The 15,905-nt window shown below is 42.6% G+C and overlaps 1 protein-coding gene across 1 annotated transcript; it reads right to left on the reverse strand.

The window, feature by feature from the left end:
- Positions 1–1,151: 1,151 nt before the first annotated feature.
- Positions 1,152–7,283, reverse strand: BIRC7 (baculoviral IAP repeat containing 7). The gene is made up of 6 exons (XM_059862538.1): positions 6,757–7,283; positions 5,670–5,769; positions 4,987–5,068; positions 4,852–4,897; positions 2,786–2,851; positions 1,152–2,290 (listed from the first exon to the last, which is right to left on the reverse strand). The coding sequence occupies exons 1-6, from the start codon at positions 7,274–7,276 to the stop codon at positions 2,088–2,090; spliced, it is 1,017 nt and encodes a 338-aa protein (XP_059718521.1). The 5' UTR covers positions 7,277–7,283; the 3' UTR covers positions 1,152–2,087.
- Positions 7,284–15,905: the final 8,622 nt, after the last annotated feature.

Below are 15,905 nucleotides of genomic sequence, written 5' to 3' on the forward strand. Positions count from 1 at the left end.
TCTCAGAGAACAACGTGGTACCTGGTTCTGAAGGGACATTGCCCTGCAGGAAAACAAAGCAGCTCCTCCCTTTCCCTGGGGTGGAAAAGCCATTCACCATTTTCACACTGTTCAATAGGGTTAGCCCCAGAAATAGCTGGTGCAGTTCCAGCTTTGCTTCAGTTCCAGTCACACTCAGATGGGTTTAGGAGGAACCAACACTGTTCCAGCACTGAGCTGGTGTTTTCCCTCCTCAGATTAGCACATCTATTTAAACTGTAGGTTTGTGCTGTATTTATAGAGGCAAAACAATGCTAGTGATATCCTGAACCCAGACAAGACCTAATTTGGCATGGTGGTGACATTCTGTTCCCTAGGAAAGCTGCTGTCTGGCAGAGACCCAACCAATTCCTTCAAGAGTTGCAGAGTTTAAACCACTCAAGAATTAATTTCTCTCATCTTTGCCAAGAACTGTGCTAATATTCCCTTCTTCTGAAGGCAAGGATGAAGAGAGCTGCTCTCCCATGGGACCTACAGCTAACTGACACCTTAAAGTGACTCATAGTCAAGCCCCTAAGCTGTTTAATAACCAGAGGAGCAACCAAAGAGAAGCAGTTCCAGAGCCACAAATACACTAAAAAGAACCACCTACCAAAACTACACAAGGAGATCAGATCAGAATTATTCTGCATTTGCAGTTTCATGTATCAGATCCTTATTCTCCTTCATCCTTATCCCTTCTTTTACAGTTTCAGAGAATTTTGAGGAGCCAAATTCTCCCCTGTGATGGTGCTGAGGCCCTGGCACAGGGTGCCCAGAGAAGCTGTGGTTGCCCCTGGATCCCTGGAAGTGTGCAAGGCCAGGTTGGACAGGGCTTGGAGGAACCAGGGCCAATGAAAGTTGTCCCTTCCCATGGCAGGGGGTTGGAATGAGATGAGTTTTAAGGTCCCTTCCAACCAAACCATTCTAAGGCTCTAAGACCCATGTGCTGTCTTGGAAATTCCAAAGGACACTAATGGATGGTAAGAACAGCTGCTTTTCTTACTCATGCCCATACAGCACTGAAGGACAGATGTTGTTTACAACCCAATGTCACTCCAACATCTTAGGACACCACAACACCCCTCCCCCAGTAGGGAATTGTACTAGAATCAGATACTCAAACCTCTTAGTTAATTAAAGGAAAAATTTTATTCCATGAAAAAGAACAGTTTATTTTTAAAAACTTACTTCCTTTCTCTTCACTTAAGGCATAGCATGGATGAAACTTACTCTCTTTGGCTACACAATAGAATATTCCATTTTAAATAAGAATCACCAGTTTACCCAGCAAAGAGATGTTCTAAAAAGGTGTGTTTCCAGAGCCGTTTTCTACCAGGATAATATCCAAGAGACAGGGAAGAGCTCCATAAAAAGCTCCCAGGAGACCATCCAGTGACCCTGAGCAGAGATCCTTCCACTAGGGGAGGTCAGCTGAGAGCAGAGAGCTTGGAGAGTTAGGCCAGACTTTTCCACTTAGTCATGCAAATTTGAGTATTACTGAAACATTTCATCAGTTGTTGGAAATTCAACAAAAAGGGGAGAAAAAAGACAGCAAAAAGGGGAGAAAAAGGTAGATTGTCCCTCCCCCACAACACATTGTTGCTGAATATTCTAGTCCCAATGGAATGCATTTTGTACAAAAAATACTCCCATTTTCAATTAAACTTCCTGAAGGAATCCCTAAGAGAATAATCTCTAGACAACTGCTAAGTAAGTGAGGAAAAACCAGAGCCTGCTGAAAACAGTCTTTGATTTCAACACAGAGCAAAGATTCACTTGAGAACACAAAAATGTGGAGAAGGAGCATCTGTCAATAAAAGCCTCATTTTGGAGGACAAAAGAACCCAGCAGAGTTCTCCTGGAGCAGTCCTAAAGAAAGAGTAGATCAAACCAGCAGTCCTTCCTAGAAACACTGTGTATGGGAGACATATCCAGTGACCTTTTACACTTATGCCAAGCCACCCTACAAATAAGATTGCTCCAGCAAATGATTTACTTATTTTCTCCCTCTGCTGAGCTATCAATGAGTTGTATGGACTTATCTTTCCCCTTGGGTGCATCATGGCTCAGGACATGAAGGCTCTCACACTGCCCTGGATGACAGCTCTGCAGATGGGACACAGCCTCAAACTGAGAGCACATTCTTCACAAGCTACCAGGTGGCCACAGGGGACAAACACAACAGACACATCTCTGTCCATGCACACTTTGCACATCCTCTCCTCTTGCAGGCGCCGGAGCTGTTCTTCTGTGCTCAGCTGAGATCCATCTTTACCAAAAAAAGAAAGAAAACAAAAGCCCAAACTATTAGTGTTTTGTCACAGCTCCAGAGTGCCAGTTGTGATAGCTTAAGAAGTCACACTGCAACTTGCCCATTGTTTTGTTCAGAGACTGTGAAGATGGCAAAAGTACCTCTCAGGCAAGTTTCATTTAAGCTGAAAAACTACAGCTATTGTAGACTGGCTTATCTACACAAGGTTCAGCTTATCTACACTCACTAGACTGAGCAGGGACACAGATCAACAGTATTTACTCTGTTACATAAATTAGCCCCATAAGGTGGATTTATTTTTGTAACAGCTGCTTCACAGGAGCACCCCAATCCCAGAATAAGGGTTTCTGTGCTCAGGTACCAATCAAACAAGCACACAGTCCTCTTCAAAATTTAAAAAATGAGTTAGTATAATGACTACTGATACTGCTATTCTAGAACTCCTCCCAATTATGCTTAAGCTCAATTCCCCACACTGCCAGCCCAGAGCACCTGATTCCTTCTGCTGCACAGATCGTATTTCTTGTCTTGATGTTCCAGTCTCTCTCTGAACAGCACCTGTACAACCAGAAAAGAAGACGGTATTCAATGCTATCCCCTTTATCCCTTTCCTGACAGTGCTTTGTGAAAAGAAGGAATACCCTGGACCTCAGAAGTATTTGGTTAAAAATTTCTTATCTCAGCCTGGCATGGCTGATGTTCTCTGTGGTGCTTCAGTGGCTATGTAAGTTCACCTCCTTGCCCAGGCCTGTCTGTCCACATCACATTCTCTCCTCAAAATGGGTTTATCTATCACACCATCTGGTCATTTCAGCTCCCATGCTACTATTTAATCAAAATTTCAGTTTTGTGGAATTTTTTCCATGTTAGCTACAGAAGTGGCAGACCATGCTGTGGAGGCAGGAGCTCTGGAACTGCACCTTCAAGTAAACTTGGCAAACAGACTTCACAAAACACATAACAAAAGGCAGAAGGAAAATATATCTTATCTAGACAAGAACTATGGCTATTTCTAAACAGGTTACTGATTCCAATTTAAATAGGCTTGGAGGGATCCTCCATCTTAGAATCTTTGATTCAGACAACTGCCTCTGCCTGGATCAGCTGTGAATTTGTGCATGAGCCTGCACATCATGGAGCTGCCAGTTACTGCAGGTCTGAGGGCAGCAGGAAACACCAAGGATATCCCCACCACAGCCCAGTGCAGGCAGATACAGCCACTGACATCCCAGCAATCACAGCTTCTCCACATTTCTTTAACTTAGAACCTCATTGCTCAGACTCCCAAGGAAAGGCAGGCTTGGGGGCATGACCCCTCAATTCCAGCCTGGGCAGAGTGAAGGCAGACCCTCAGGACACTCCCAGCAGTGCTCCAGGTGCAGTGAGGAAGAGGTTAAACACCCCCCAAGCCCAGCTGTGAGTCAGGCCTACCTCTCCTCCCTCCTGCACTGCTGCTGGCCCCCCAGCCTGACTGCAGCAGGTCTGAAATCAGCTCAGACTCAGACAGGTAGAAAGCCCCAGCCAGCACAAATTTATTCTCCACCAGGTTTGCCACCCAGGTGGGGTCAAAGCCCATCTGCAGGACATTCTGCACTATCAGACTCTGATCCTCAGAAGGATGAGACAGCAATTTCCAGTTCCTCAGAGGATCTGTAAAGCAGTGAAGAGGTACTTTAGCAAAAAGGCAGGGCTTTGGGCAAAAAGTGTGCCATTCCTTGAAGGTGTTCTACATAAAATGGCATTAATATACCCTAGAACACTCCTCAAGCTATCCACTTAGCTAGATTTACTTACACATTTATTTTTTACTTTAAATCATTATTCACAAGGAAGTTAGTCAAAGCCAATTTCATAAAAGCCCAGACATTTATTTTGGATGGTTTATTTCACTTTATCTGTGAACAGTCTCCTGTGTTTGGCATCACTCCAGAATCCTTATCTCTGTTTTCACATCCCAGAACAGAAGCCTCAGAACTGCTTTCATGAGCATCAAGTGGAACATCTCAATTGAAGCCTCTCCTACCTCAACCATTCATCAGTATCAACAGAAGTAGGAAATTCAGCTGGCAGTCTCTTCAAAGGCTCAACTCTTGCTTAAGCTTATGGGAGCCAAACTTCACCTACTTACATTTCTGGGAGCAACTGATAAATGGGAATAAATCCCAGGAACAACACTTTCATGAACATCTAGATCCTCTACTGTTCTCTGGTTTCTTATCAAGCATGTTTAAAGTGTTGTAGTGAAGGGCTTTACAGACAGACATCAACAGCAAGAGCATCAAAAGCCAAAGGTAAGTTAGGGAAGCACTCACAACTCACATGATTATCCAGACTAGATAAGTATTTCTGGCCTTCCACTAAGGTCTCACAAGAACAAGTAATTTTGTTTCTTGAGCTAGAGACCATTTCCTAAAACCAAAGTGAAACAGCTTCTAGAGTATCAAAACATCTCACAAGCACCATGTCTACAGAGGGCAGAGCAGCTGAGGTGGGCTGGTGGAACTCAGACTACACCACGTTCTCCAGAAGATAAAACACCACGGAATTACAACACTGACCTTGGGAGGGAGAGGAGTCTTGCTCAGTCTGATCCCAGGAATGTCTCTGAAAATGATACAAAAAGAGAAGCATGTGTTCAAGACTCTCCCATCTACCAAACTTAATCCACTACACACAAAACGTTCATGACTCACAGGAGCCAGCAGGGTGCCAGAAAAGGTTGCCTGAACGCTGTTAACAAATTCTCTCCCCCTTGAGTGCAGTAAAAATTCACACCTAGGAGCAGAGAAGTTGAAATACATTAGTACAAGCTCTCCCAAGTGCAAGTAGCAGTTTGAAATCCAGAAGCAAAGGGTGTTATGGGCAATGAGCAAACCTCTATCTATCCACTAAAGACAGGGGATCAGGTGTTTCACCTGCCCACCTCTTGCACAAAGGCTGACAGTAAGAGGATCATGATCCCTCCCCCTTAATTCAGTCTTCATTTTGGCCCAAGATCAGCTCAGTTGTAACATGGTTTAGAGTAGACCACAGGAACTGTGATGAGAGAGCAGTTCACAAGAAAGAAACAAGAACTGCTGCAGAAACCCAAGGCTTACAAGACATTTCTTCTTGTACCTTAGCATAGAGCAATGAAAGCTCTTTGATGCCAAAGAAAGTTATTTTAATTGAACTCTTAGATTATGAACTCTAGGTCAAATTAGAGAATCTCACATCTGAACTGTGCCATTCCACCTGAGCTTGAACATTTTATTTTGCTTTTAAGGTGAGAGGATATAAACATTTCTATCCTATGAAAGAAAAGTTTCAGTGTGAAATGCATGACTTATCTTTTGCCCTTGCTATGAGAGGTATTTGTTAAGCAAGACTGACTTACTCTGGGTACCATTTGGCATGTTCCCTCCAAGGATCATCTCCAAAGGACCAGCTCCTCACACCTCCATCACAATAAAAACACCTCACAACATCTCCTCGTCCTGAAAGGGAGAGCAAGAGATTATTTGATACCTGAGACACTACATGCCCTACACTAACCCTGGGTGAGACTCAGCACAAAACACAGGCTTTGGACAGAAGAGAGGAACACATGACAATTTACTAACACAGTGCACACTGTACAGGGGCAGGAACTCAGTCTGAGCTCCCAGAGCTGGCTGAGATGATTCCAGAAGGGGATCACAAGCTAACAGGCAGCATCCATAGGAGCAGCTAAGCTCCCATGCACAACCCCCCCAGCCAATCCCCCTGCCTGCCTTTGGAGCAGAGTTGTAATTAGTTACACCTGTGAACACACTTTGCTCACTAACCACAATCAGCCACAGTGCAAATATTTCCTGTGGCTGATCAATTCAGAGAGTATTATTTCTTCAAACCTGTTACCTAACCAGCAAAGCATTCTCAAAAGGAAAGAATAACATTATATTGATATTCACATGCATGTGATTACAATAAATATTGCCAATTTTCCTCAACAAAAAAAGTATCTGATTTCTGTATTTCAAATTAATAGTCCTTAGATAAACAAGCCACAGCAACAGCCAGAGGGGCTGACTCCATACAGCTGTCACTCAGGTGTGGGCTTTTGAGAAGAGGCTTCAGTGCAAGACACAGCCTATCCAAAACATGATACACCAAGCAAGCTCCTCAAGTCCTTTTAGAAGTGCAAGGAATAAATACACTCAATGGATCTTAAAGCACACATTTTTCTGTCCATAAAACATATCACCTGTTCCTCTCCTGCTGGCAAGGAAGTATTTACTAGTGGACTCCTCAGTACCCAAGGAGGAGTTAAATGTTGAAATGAAGTCTGCACAAGCAGCAAGAGAAACAGCACAGGCAGAAGGAAGGATGTGGTTTTTAACTACAATACATGTGCACACAGGTATTTGTAAGAGCAATAAAATAGTGAAACTTTCAAAAGTTAACTCGAATAAGAGTTAAGAAAATTTCCCTGGAGTACCTACCTGTGTAAAAGAACCCTGCTCTAGCCAGTTGCTCTGGATGCATGCTGGAATTTTGTGGCCAGTTCTCAAAAGTAGAGAGTCTCATCTCCTCTGTCACCATCTCAGGGTACTCTGGCTCATTGGGCAGGGCTGTCTCCTCACTGACTATCCCCTGCAAGACACTCAGGAACTGCCCATCCACAGTGTCAAAGATCTCCTGCAGGGACAGCATCTCCTGGTTCCCAACATCCTCACCACGGATGTATTTACAGGAAGGGAAGAAATGCACGTGCTCTGTTAAGGGGCAATCACCAGGTCTCCAGTCCTTCAGGACACCACCACAGCAGAAACACTGCACTTCATCCCTGGGGCCCACGTAGAAAAATCCAGCCTCCACCAGGTCCCGGGCAGACACAGGGGCGGTGCGGGGCCACTGCTGGAACGTCCTGAGCCTCCTGGCCCTGCTCCTCATGCTGGAATTGAAGAGCCGGCAGCGAGCAGCCCTGGGCTCCGGCGGCTCTGCTGGTGCTGCATCCCCCATGGCCGTGCTCTGCAAGAGAGGATGGGAGGGCCCGCAGCAGTCAGCTGCATTCCCAGCCCCAGGCAGCACTCACCCCGTGGTATTATTCCCCATTCTGGAAAGCTCCTGCTCACAACAAAGCCCAGCTTGTTTGGGAATGGCAGCCCAGTCACAGATCTGGCATTTCTGTACTTTGCTGTTGGACTTTTGCTGAGCCTTCATTGGTGTCTGATGGGAAGAGTCCAGTGCTTTCCAAGGCTCTCTGCCAATTTACAGGAAAGATGGAACAGAGAGGGGAGGGCAAAACCTGTGCTGCCCCCCAAGCTGAACCAAGCCAGCCTTTGGCATCTAATCTGCAAGATAAATCCCCAGCCATTTTGCTAAGCCTGTAAACTAGCATGAAAAAGGCTCTGCTTTTTATTCCCTAAACCAGGCATGTCATAACAAAACAGAGAACAACCACACCCAAACAAATAATGTCTCAATCTCCCATTTACAGCCAAACACCACACAAAACACCATATTTCTCATGGTTTTATTGTCATTATTATTAAGCAATGATTATCTAGAAATAGCTCTATAAGAGAGAACTTTTCCATGCCATGGCCTAAAATAATTAGGTACAGTTTCTATGAGGTGGTGTCCTTAAATCAAGGATTTTCTAGTTTTTTGTCATATTCTGCCTGTGCTACTTCTGTGCAAGAGGAAGGGTGAAATTAAAGAAGTTACCAAGTGTTTGGTTCTCCAAGCTCTCACCCTGCTTAAGGCAACAGCCCTTCCCTGGGTGACTAAGTTGAACTGCAGCTCAGCCACTGCTTCCAACAGTGCTTTCCCTATGGCCAGCAATGACACTTTCAAAAGGCCCTACAATGACAAAGCTGAGAACCAGGAACAATTTAATTCCTTTGGAGAGAAGTCCCTACACCATGTGACTAAGTGAAAGGTGCAATCAATACCTTTTTTTAAATTAAGGGCCCTCCAAATCCCTTCCCCACCCAATTCAATAGGTGAGTTCAACTCAAGGAAGTACAACTTCCTATTTACTGGTTATCAGTGCACAGACCCCAAGACATCACACAGGAAAAGAAAATATAAATACACACTGTTAAAAGGTACAATTTTTTGAGTCTGGTTCAGCACATTAAAACAACAGATAACCACAGCAGTGCACAGTAAAATACAAACAAGTGGAGACCACAGATACAGCAGCTACTCTGCAGCAAACACTATCACAGAAACTCTCAGGAGGCTTAAAAAACACTTGGGCCAGTAGCATCTCTGGAGAACTGTTTCTCTTAATTAAGAGCTACAGCACACTTAGGGAGGAAAAAATGCTTACGGGTCATTTTAGTCACAAAACTCACAGCTGTCCTCCATAGGTATTACACATTTAGTGAGATTTTAAAAGCAAAATCAAGCTTACTCAACCACATACCTCTCATAATAAAAGGTAGCAAGAAAGAAAAAGTTCATTAGCAACCAGAATTCCCTTCGATAATGACAGCGACAAAAGCCAGGGCTGGAAGAAAAGGCTCTAGAGCTCTCTTTCAGAAACTGTTATTTAATGCAATAAAGAAGCTACTCAAGAACTGTGTCACTGCTGTAAGGGGAAGTCCATAGAGAAAGCAAGCTCTGAGGCCATCAGTCACTGATGCCCAGCAGAATCTGCAAGCTAAGCAGACTGAGGAGAGGCAGATTGTTTGCCTTCATAGCAGATTTTGCTCCCAGAACACAGAAGCTTGTTCATCAGGCACAGCTCCACAAGCAGTTCTGCTCACATCTTGAGCCTTAACAAAGCAAAAGCTGTAACTCAAACTACAACAAATTTTGGGTTGCACAGAGATGATGGCCAGGTTATCTTAGCCTTCCTCCACCTAGAAAGCCCTTGAGAGCAAGCGTCACAGATTTTGTGTTTTGTCTTGTGTCTTCACAAAGAAGATTATTTCTCCCACAAAAGACTCTTTTTAATAAGAGGTGCAACATCGGAGAACAAACATATTTATATTTTGCTTATTAAGAAAGCCCATTATGGTTTACCTGCATATTCACATACTCTGCAGAAGATCTATTAACTCTGCTAATGAGACTCCCCAAACCAAATTAAAATTTTAAATAACTACAACACCACTAAAAACCAATCATCTACCACAACCGACTACCTACATAGGAATACAAAGCCAAAACAACATTACAGCTCATACCAACAATTAGCACAATAAAAAAAGTCATTTAACAAAACCACAACTTTACCTGAAACATGTTAACTAAACCCCAGAAAGCTTCCATAATTTAAAACTCTCTCAACATCACAAGCGTCACACAAAAATGTTCTCCCCTCAAATATCTCTCCCAAAGCAGAAAACTGCCAAGGAGTAAGTGAGCCCACCTGCCTCAGAGGCCATTTATAAGGCATAGTTTCCTCCAATTGGTTGGGATGGGCTGAAGTTCTCTATTGGCTAACGAGTCCAAATTTCATCTTTATAAAAAGGAGTCACAAGGCAAAGGTATAAAGTTAAGCTCAAATTTTCTCCAGAAAGTAACAGATCTTGTTAAAACTTAGTCTCGTGCCAGGTGTGACATCCTGCCTCCCATGATATAATGGCTGTCACATCCCTTTTTTGCTGTGACTCTATTAACAGTATTTCTGTATCTTTTTCAGCTTGTTTTCACATGTTTTGCACCTTAAGTTGCTTAATAAAATGTACTGTAAAATTAGCAGATAAATAGCAACAAGAATTTTCTCCAGACAGCTTGGACAGATTGCCTTGCCTTTAATTTAGCAATCAAGTTTCTTCTGCAATTGCATCTTCACAATTTGAAGTCTTCCTATTCCTTTGCCTTCCTGTGGCCACAATTCCACAAAATGGAGGATTTTAATGATAGTTTTGAAAAGTGCAATTACTTGAAAATGTGTTTTCCTTTACCACTACCTGAGAAGATGCATAAAGCTTCTTCTAAACTCTTGACAAAATATCAGTTCTCCATGTAAACATAAGAACATAGGTGATTCATGTTTCTCAGAAATGATAAATTAGCATTTTTCTTTTGATAAAAAGATCGAGTCCTTTCTTTTACAGGCAAGCCCATACAATCATTCTCGTTAAAAAGAAGTTGGGTTTTTTGCTAATTAAATACTCGTTAATGAAAGCCCCTGAGCAGTAGAGGGCAGTGCTTTTATATGACATTTACAGAATGCTGTAACAAGAGAATGTGCTGGGGAGGTTTCTCCTTAGTGATTTTCTCTGTAATAAAATACACATAAAGATAATTGCACATTATCTTCCACTCTATGAGTCCTGTCCTTTCTAAGTCTATGCTTATTTTTGAAGAATGCATCCTAAAACTCCAAGGGACAGAGTTAACAAAATCCCTCTTGCAGAGGCTGTTTGGGGTCTGCTGATGGGTTGTAGCAAATCACCTGTTAATCAATAAGAGTGATTGATAATTCTGAATTTGTAAAGCATTTTACAAGCAATGACCACATCTTCTACTCCTTAAAACCACCCGGCTTCTCAAAGGCGTGCACAATTCCACCTGTTTTAGGGGAAGCCCCAGGCTAAATGTTAAAGAGGAAGAGCTGTATAAATCTCAGAGAAGCTCAAAAGCAGCTTCTAAGTTAAGTTACAACATTAGTCTGTGTCTGGCAGTGGTTATTGGTTTTGGGTTTTTTGTTGTATACATACATTCTTCTATCATAAAAACTTCAGAACAGGTTTAAGGTTGATTATCTGTGGGGATTCACTCCTGTGATTTTGGGGAGAACATTTCACCAAGAGAGGAGAGCTGAGAAGGACCAGTGAGATGACTGTAGCAGAAGAAGATGAAATGACTCCAAGTGTGGTGCTGAGAGCAAGTAAAAACAAGTCACCATGCATAAATGATAGGGTTTTATTTTAGCACATCAAAATTTGGAAAGTAAATAACATATTCAGTAATCTGTTGTATGCAACTTATACTGATCTTTTTTAGCAAGTCATACATTTTCAGTTTCTTTTCAGAGCATTAAGATGTCCTACTGAACTTCTGAATGCTTCTTAAAATGAGGAGTGTCATGAGCTAGTGATAAACAAATGTGGGAATCAGTAAACATCAATCAGGAGTCCAGGACAGATCAGTGATAATGATCAACACTGCCATCAGTAGACAGTGATTGGAAACACTTGATTAAGAAAGTAATATAAACATAATTAATCAAAAATCTGCTTGCTATTATCAACCTGATTCAGAAGGAAAACAATCAATAAATACAAGGGCCAGAGTGTATCTGGAGACAGCATAATGAAGAGCTTGAAAGCACTGAAGTGACTGGAGCCCCAGGAAAAACTCCAGCAGAATTCAGCATTTCCACCCTCGAGGTGCTATTCAGATGTAAGGGGCTGAAGCTGTTCTGTGTGGCTTAGCTTGGGGTAGACTATTATGCTTTCATCAATAAATTAAGAGTTTACTGAGGAAAGTGGCTTTTATAACAGGAGGAAAAAAGGTATCAATTGGCATTGGTGAAGAAACAAAGAGGCTGGAACACAAAAGGAGACACCATAGCTTGCCACTGCAGTGATGTGTGAAGGGACTGGGTATCGAGCAAATTTATGGTATAGCTCCCATTCCCACTTGCTCAGATGTTAGCCACTATTAAGATGTGGATCCTTTTTTCAGAATAAACCATTCAGACCCTGTGATGTAACTGCTTTGCAGCCTGATGCAGAGTAGACAAAATCCTTATACCTAAAGCCCTAGACACAGATGACTGTTTCTCCATTTAGGGCCTCTCTTTTCCTCTTCTGGCTGCCTCTTCCTTGTGTGTTGTCCTCCCACTTCCTTCCCCCTGAAGGGTCTGCTGGACTGCTCCTGCAGAGCAGCACCTGCACAGCTGCTCTCTGGGGAGCTCCTGCCACAGGAACACCCAGGAGGAGCCCATCTGCTCAGCTGCCTCCCAGGGCAGCAATGAGAGACCAAAGCACACTGCTGGATGCTGACACACAGCTCCACAGCATCCCTAAAACAAATCCACTGTGGACAGGAAACCAGATCCAACTCAGTGAATAGTGACAAAGCACACTGAAAAGTGACTGGTCACCCCTGGGACAAACACAAATCCATTTCCTCAGGGCAGGGCAAAGCTCAGAAGTCTCACTTTGCTCTTTCAGGCAGCTTAAGTTTTTATTTTCCCATAACAAGTTCTGCCATACATCTGCAGTGATCTTCTCTGCCTATCAACAGCTTTCTTGCTGCACTTCCCTCTGTGGACTTTTAATAATACCATAGATTATTAATAACAATAATGGTTTATTTCTTCACACATTAACAATCTTTCATTCAGGAAGCCTGGAAAATGTTTCTATAAAGTAAATCATAGAATCCCAGAATGGTTTGGGTTGGAAGGGACCTTAAAGTTCATCTCACTGCAATCCCTGCCATGGGCAGGGACACCTTCCACTATCCCACGTTGCTCCCAGCCCCATCCAACCTGGCCTTGGACACTTCCAGGGATGAGGCAGCCACAGCTTCTCTGAGCACTCTGTGCCAGGGCCTCAGCACCATCTGAGTAAAGAACTTCTTCCTAATATCAAACATAAGCCTCTCCTCTTTTAGTTACAAGCCATTCTCCCTTATCCTAACACTGCATGCTCTTGTAGAAAGTACACATACTTTACATAGAGACTGCTGGAACTAATGCACAGGTCAGTAACAAACACCTGTTTTGTGATTTCCCAGGGATTCAAATCTTTTCATCCCCTGCCCTAATTCTTTCCCCTGGCCCCCACTACTATGGCATTTGATTGCCTAAAAACTTTAGGTATTGTAATAGTTAGGAATAGCTAAATGTAGCTTGCAACGTGATTCATGAAAGTGCTTTAAATCAAATCCTATTAATATCCCAGCCCACAGAACAGAACACAGTACATATGAAAAGAAAAATCTGCAAAGCACAGCAGATACTCAAAAAACCAGTAGAGGAACTGCCCTTAAAATCTAAAAAACTTCATGGTTTCAGTGTCCAGCCTTTTATAAAAAAATATTTCTGTTATTGAAGAGTGGGTTGAACACTGTTCACTTCTTTTTCAATGGAAAGTGTAGAAAATAGCTTCTCTTTTTTCTTTCTAAATGTCTTTTGGAGCTGAGAAATGTGAGTTTCTTTTTCAAGGATTATTTTTTCTCTTTATTCAGTTTTCTAGCCTTTCTTGCCCTTGCCAGTTAACCCAATAATCAAGAGAAAAAAAAAAAAATTAAGAGCAACCCCAAACCCCATCCATTATCTGTTGTCTTTTTTTGTTTCTCATAACATTCTGAATACTTTAAAAAAATCTGTAAAAATTCACTGCTGCTGCAAATTGAATGGAATATTTTCAGTTTCCAGCAGATCAACAATCCAGTTGAGCATGCAGAGTGCTTAGATGCCTGAGCAGCAGCACAGGGATTGGGAATACAAATTAAAATTTGAGGAGGAAAACCATAGGGCCAAGTACATTCTCACAGTGAGTATGGAAAATATAAATTATATTCCCTTGTTTTTTTCCTTCCTAAGTAGCATCTGGTAGTTTTCCCCAAAGATGAATTGCACCTCTTCCTCTCCCTCTGACTGACTTTGATCATTTCCCAATTCCTTCTGATTCTGACATGGAGGAGCCTCACATTTGGGCTCTATTCCTTCCACCTACTCCAAGGCAGGAGGTACAGGAACAGAAGACCTGGAGCCTCATGTAAACTGAGTGGCATTGCAACTTCAAATTATTCACATATAAAACTAACAGCTCCTCAGAAGAGATTCTTATCCACTTGTGGCCACAGTTCCACCATTCAGCCATTAAATTACCTGTAAAGGAGGATTTGTCAGGCATTGTTGTGATTCTAATGGAGCTCATCCTACTTTATAATTGGCAGAAAATTAGCCATCAAGAATCACAGAACATCTGATTTTCCAATTAAATCCTGCTATAGTTTGGACTGTGTTTTTATTGCAGAGAATGTGCCTGGCTGCCTGAATATTGCTTGGGCAACAGGCAGAAAGATCTATTCTTGAGCTATTCACACTACAATCATCTGCTTTTCTCCATGCAAATTGGCTTGGAATGAGTTTATTTTGTCCCAGTATCAATAATCAATAGCAAGACTAAAAGACAACGAAGAAAGATAACAGAGCAACCTGAAGTCACTGCAAAGAGCTGAAGGGAAAAATGCACAACAAAGTAAGCAAAGACAAACTGACCTTACAATTTCATGGAAACCCCAGAGAGCAGCAAGGAGGAGTTGCCAAGGATGAAGATCAAGAGGGAGACAGGGAAGAATCCCTGTGCTCAGTCATTGCTCTGTTGAGCTCCTTGCCACAGCTTTCCAAGGAATTTGTCTTGCAGGGAACAGCATGTGTGATGCTGGTGTCAGATGGGATCTGTTCACAGGCCACACTCTTTGCATATGATTTCCCTCCTCATGTTTTCACAAACAATGTGTCAGTGACATGAGAAACAGGAGAGGAGAACAGATACAATTTCTCTGTGTGTCTGCTTTAATTTTTCACCCTAAAATGATGGAAGTGAATGCTGGATCCTTGGTTTGGGAACATTCCACAGGGGTGTAGGGGGCAGGAGGGAGATGATTCCATTATGGCAATATTTGATTTTCTTCCACGCTCATAACAGAGAGGGCTGCATAAAATTCTTTTAAATCCTATATTTAAAACAAATAATAAAAACACTAACAAAACTATGCTGCAGCTGACATGAACTCCTCTGAGATTTTAGAGAGTGTTAGCAAAGGAAGAAAAAGATAAGTACAACTTCTTCTTAAACTAGAAGGACACATTTCATTCAACTAAGATAGAACCAAACCCCATGTTTCCCCCTGGGTAACAATGTTACACTCCAAGAGTATCCTAAGTTATATAATACAAATAAAAATATGAATATTGCCTTATCCACATCCTTCAATCAACTTTTCATCTTACTGGTTTTATTTCTAAAAGACTGTGCATGTCTCAACAGATAGACAAGATCATTCTTAGCATTACCAGGAAGAAAAAAATTTGGATTTTCCAAATGCAACGGAAAAAAAAAATTCCCAGAAAGACTTAGATGTGCTCATGCATGTACATATGTGACATGCTGCCTTTGGGTCTAACCCAACAGGTACAGCCTAAGAGCCCCCTGTGCCTTGGGATGCTGAAGCACAGAGCTCTAACATTCTGCCCACATGCTCTCCTGGCGAGGATGATTCACAGTCACATCGTTTCTATATCGAGATGTGAACATACACAATCACATGGACTTCGGAGCAGTGCCCATCACCCAGGCACCCAGCCTTTCCCTTCTCCTGCTGCACACATGTTCCTCCCTCCAGCCACGCTGATCACTTTTGTCGTTTTTCTTGAAGCTCTGTTCTTTGGACAGGCTTTCCAGCTCACTCAGGGAGTGCCCACAGCAGGGATTTACTGACTTGCTCCATAATTGCACCAAAAGCAAACAGAATTGGAACAGGCCAGCTTGGGCAGGGCTCAGAGCAACCTGGTCTAGTGGGAGCTGCCCCTGCCCACAGCAGGGATTGGAACAAGATGATCTCTGAGGTGTCTTCCAACCCAAACCAGTCTGGGGTTCTAGGAAAATACCAATTATTACCTGCTACCCAAGTCAAACCCAAAGCATGTTCAGGTGCTGAGGAT

Source organism: Haemorhous mexicanus, chromosome 18 (genome assembly GCF_027477595.1).
Source record: "Haemorhous mexicanus isolate bHaeMex1 chromosome 18, bHaeMex1.pri, whole genome shotgun sequence".
NCBI classification, from domain to species: Eukaryota; Metazoa; Chordata; class Aves; order Passeriformes; family Fringillidae; genus Haemorhous; species Haemorhous mexicanus.

Coding starts and splice junctions, on each gene's coding strand:
- BIRC7 (XM_059862538.1), bottom strand. CDS start 7,276: ATGGGGGATGCAGCACCAGCAGAGCCGCCGGAGCCCAGGGCTGCTCGC. Junction 4,898..4,986: donor CTGGCACCCTGCTGGCTCCT/GTGAGTCATGAA, acceptor TATCATTTTCAG/AGACATTCCTGGGATCAGAC. Junction 2,291..2,785: donor TGTGCAGCAGAAGGAATCAG/GTGCTCTGGGCT, acceptor TTTTTGGTAAAG/ATGGATCTCAGCTGAGCACA.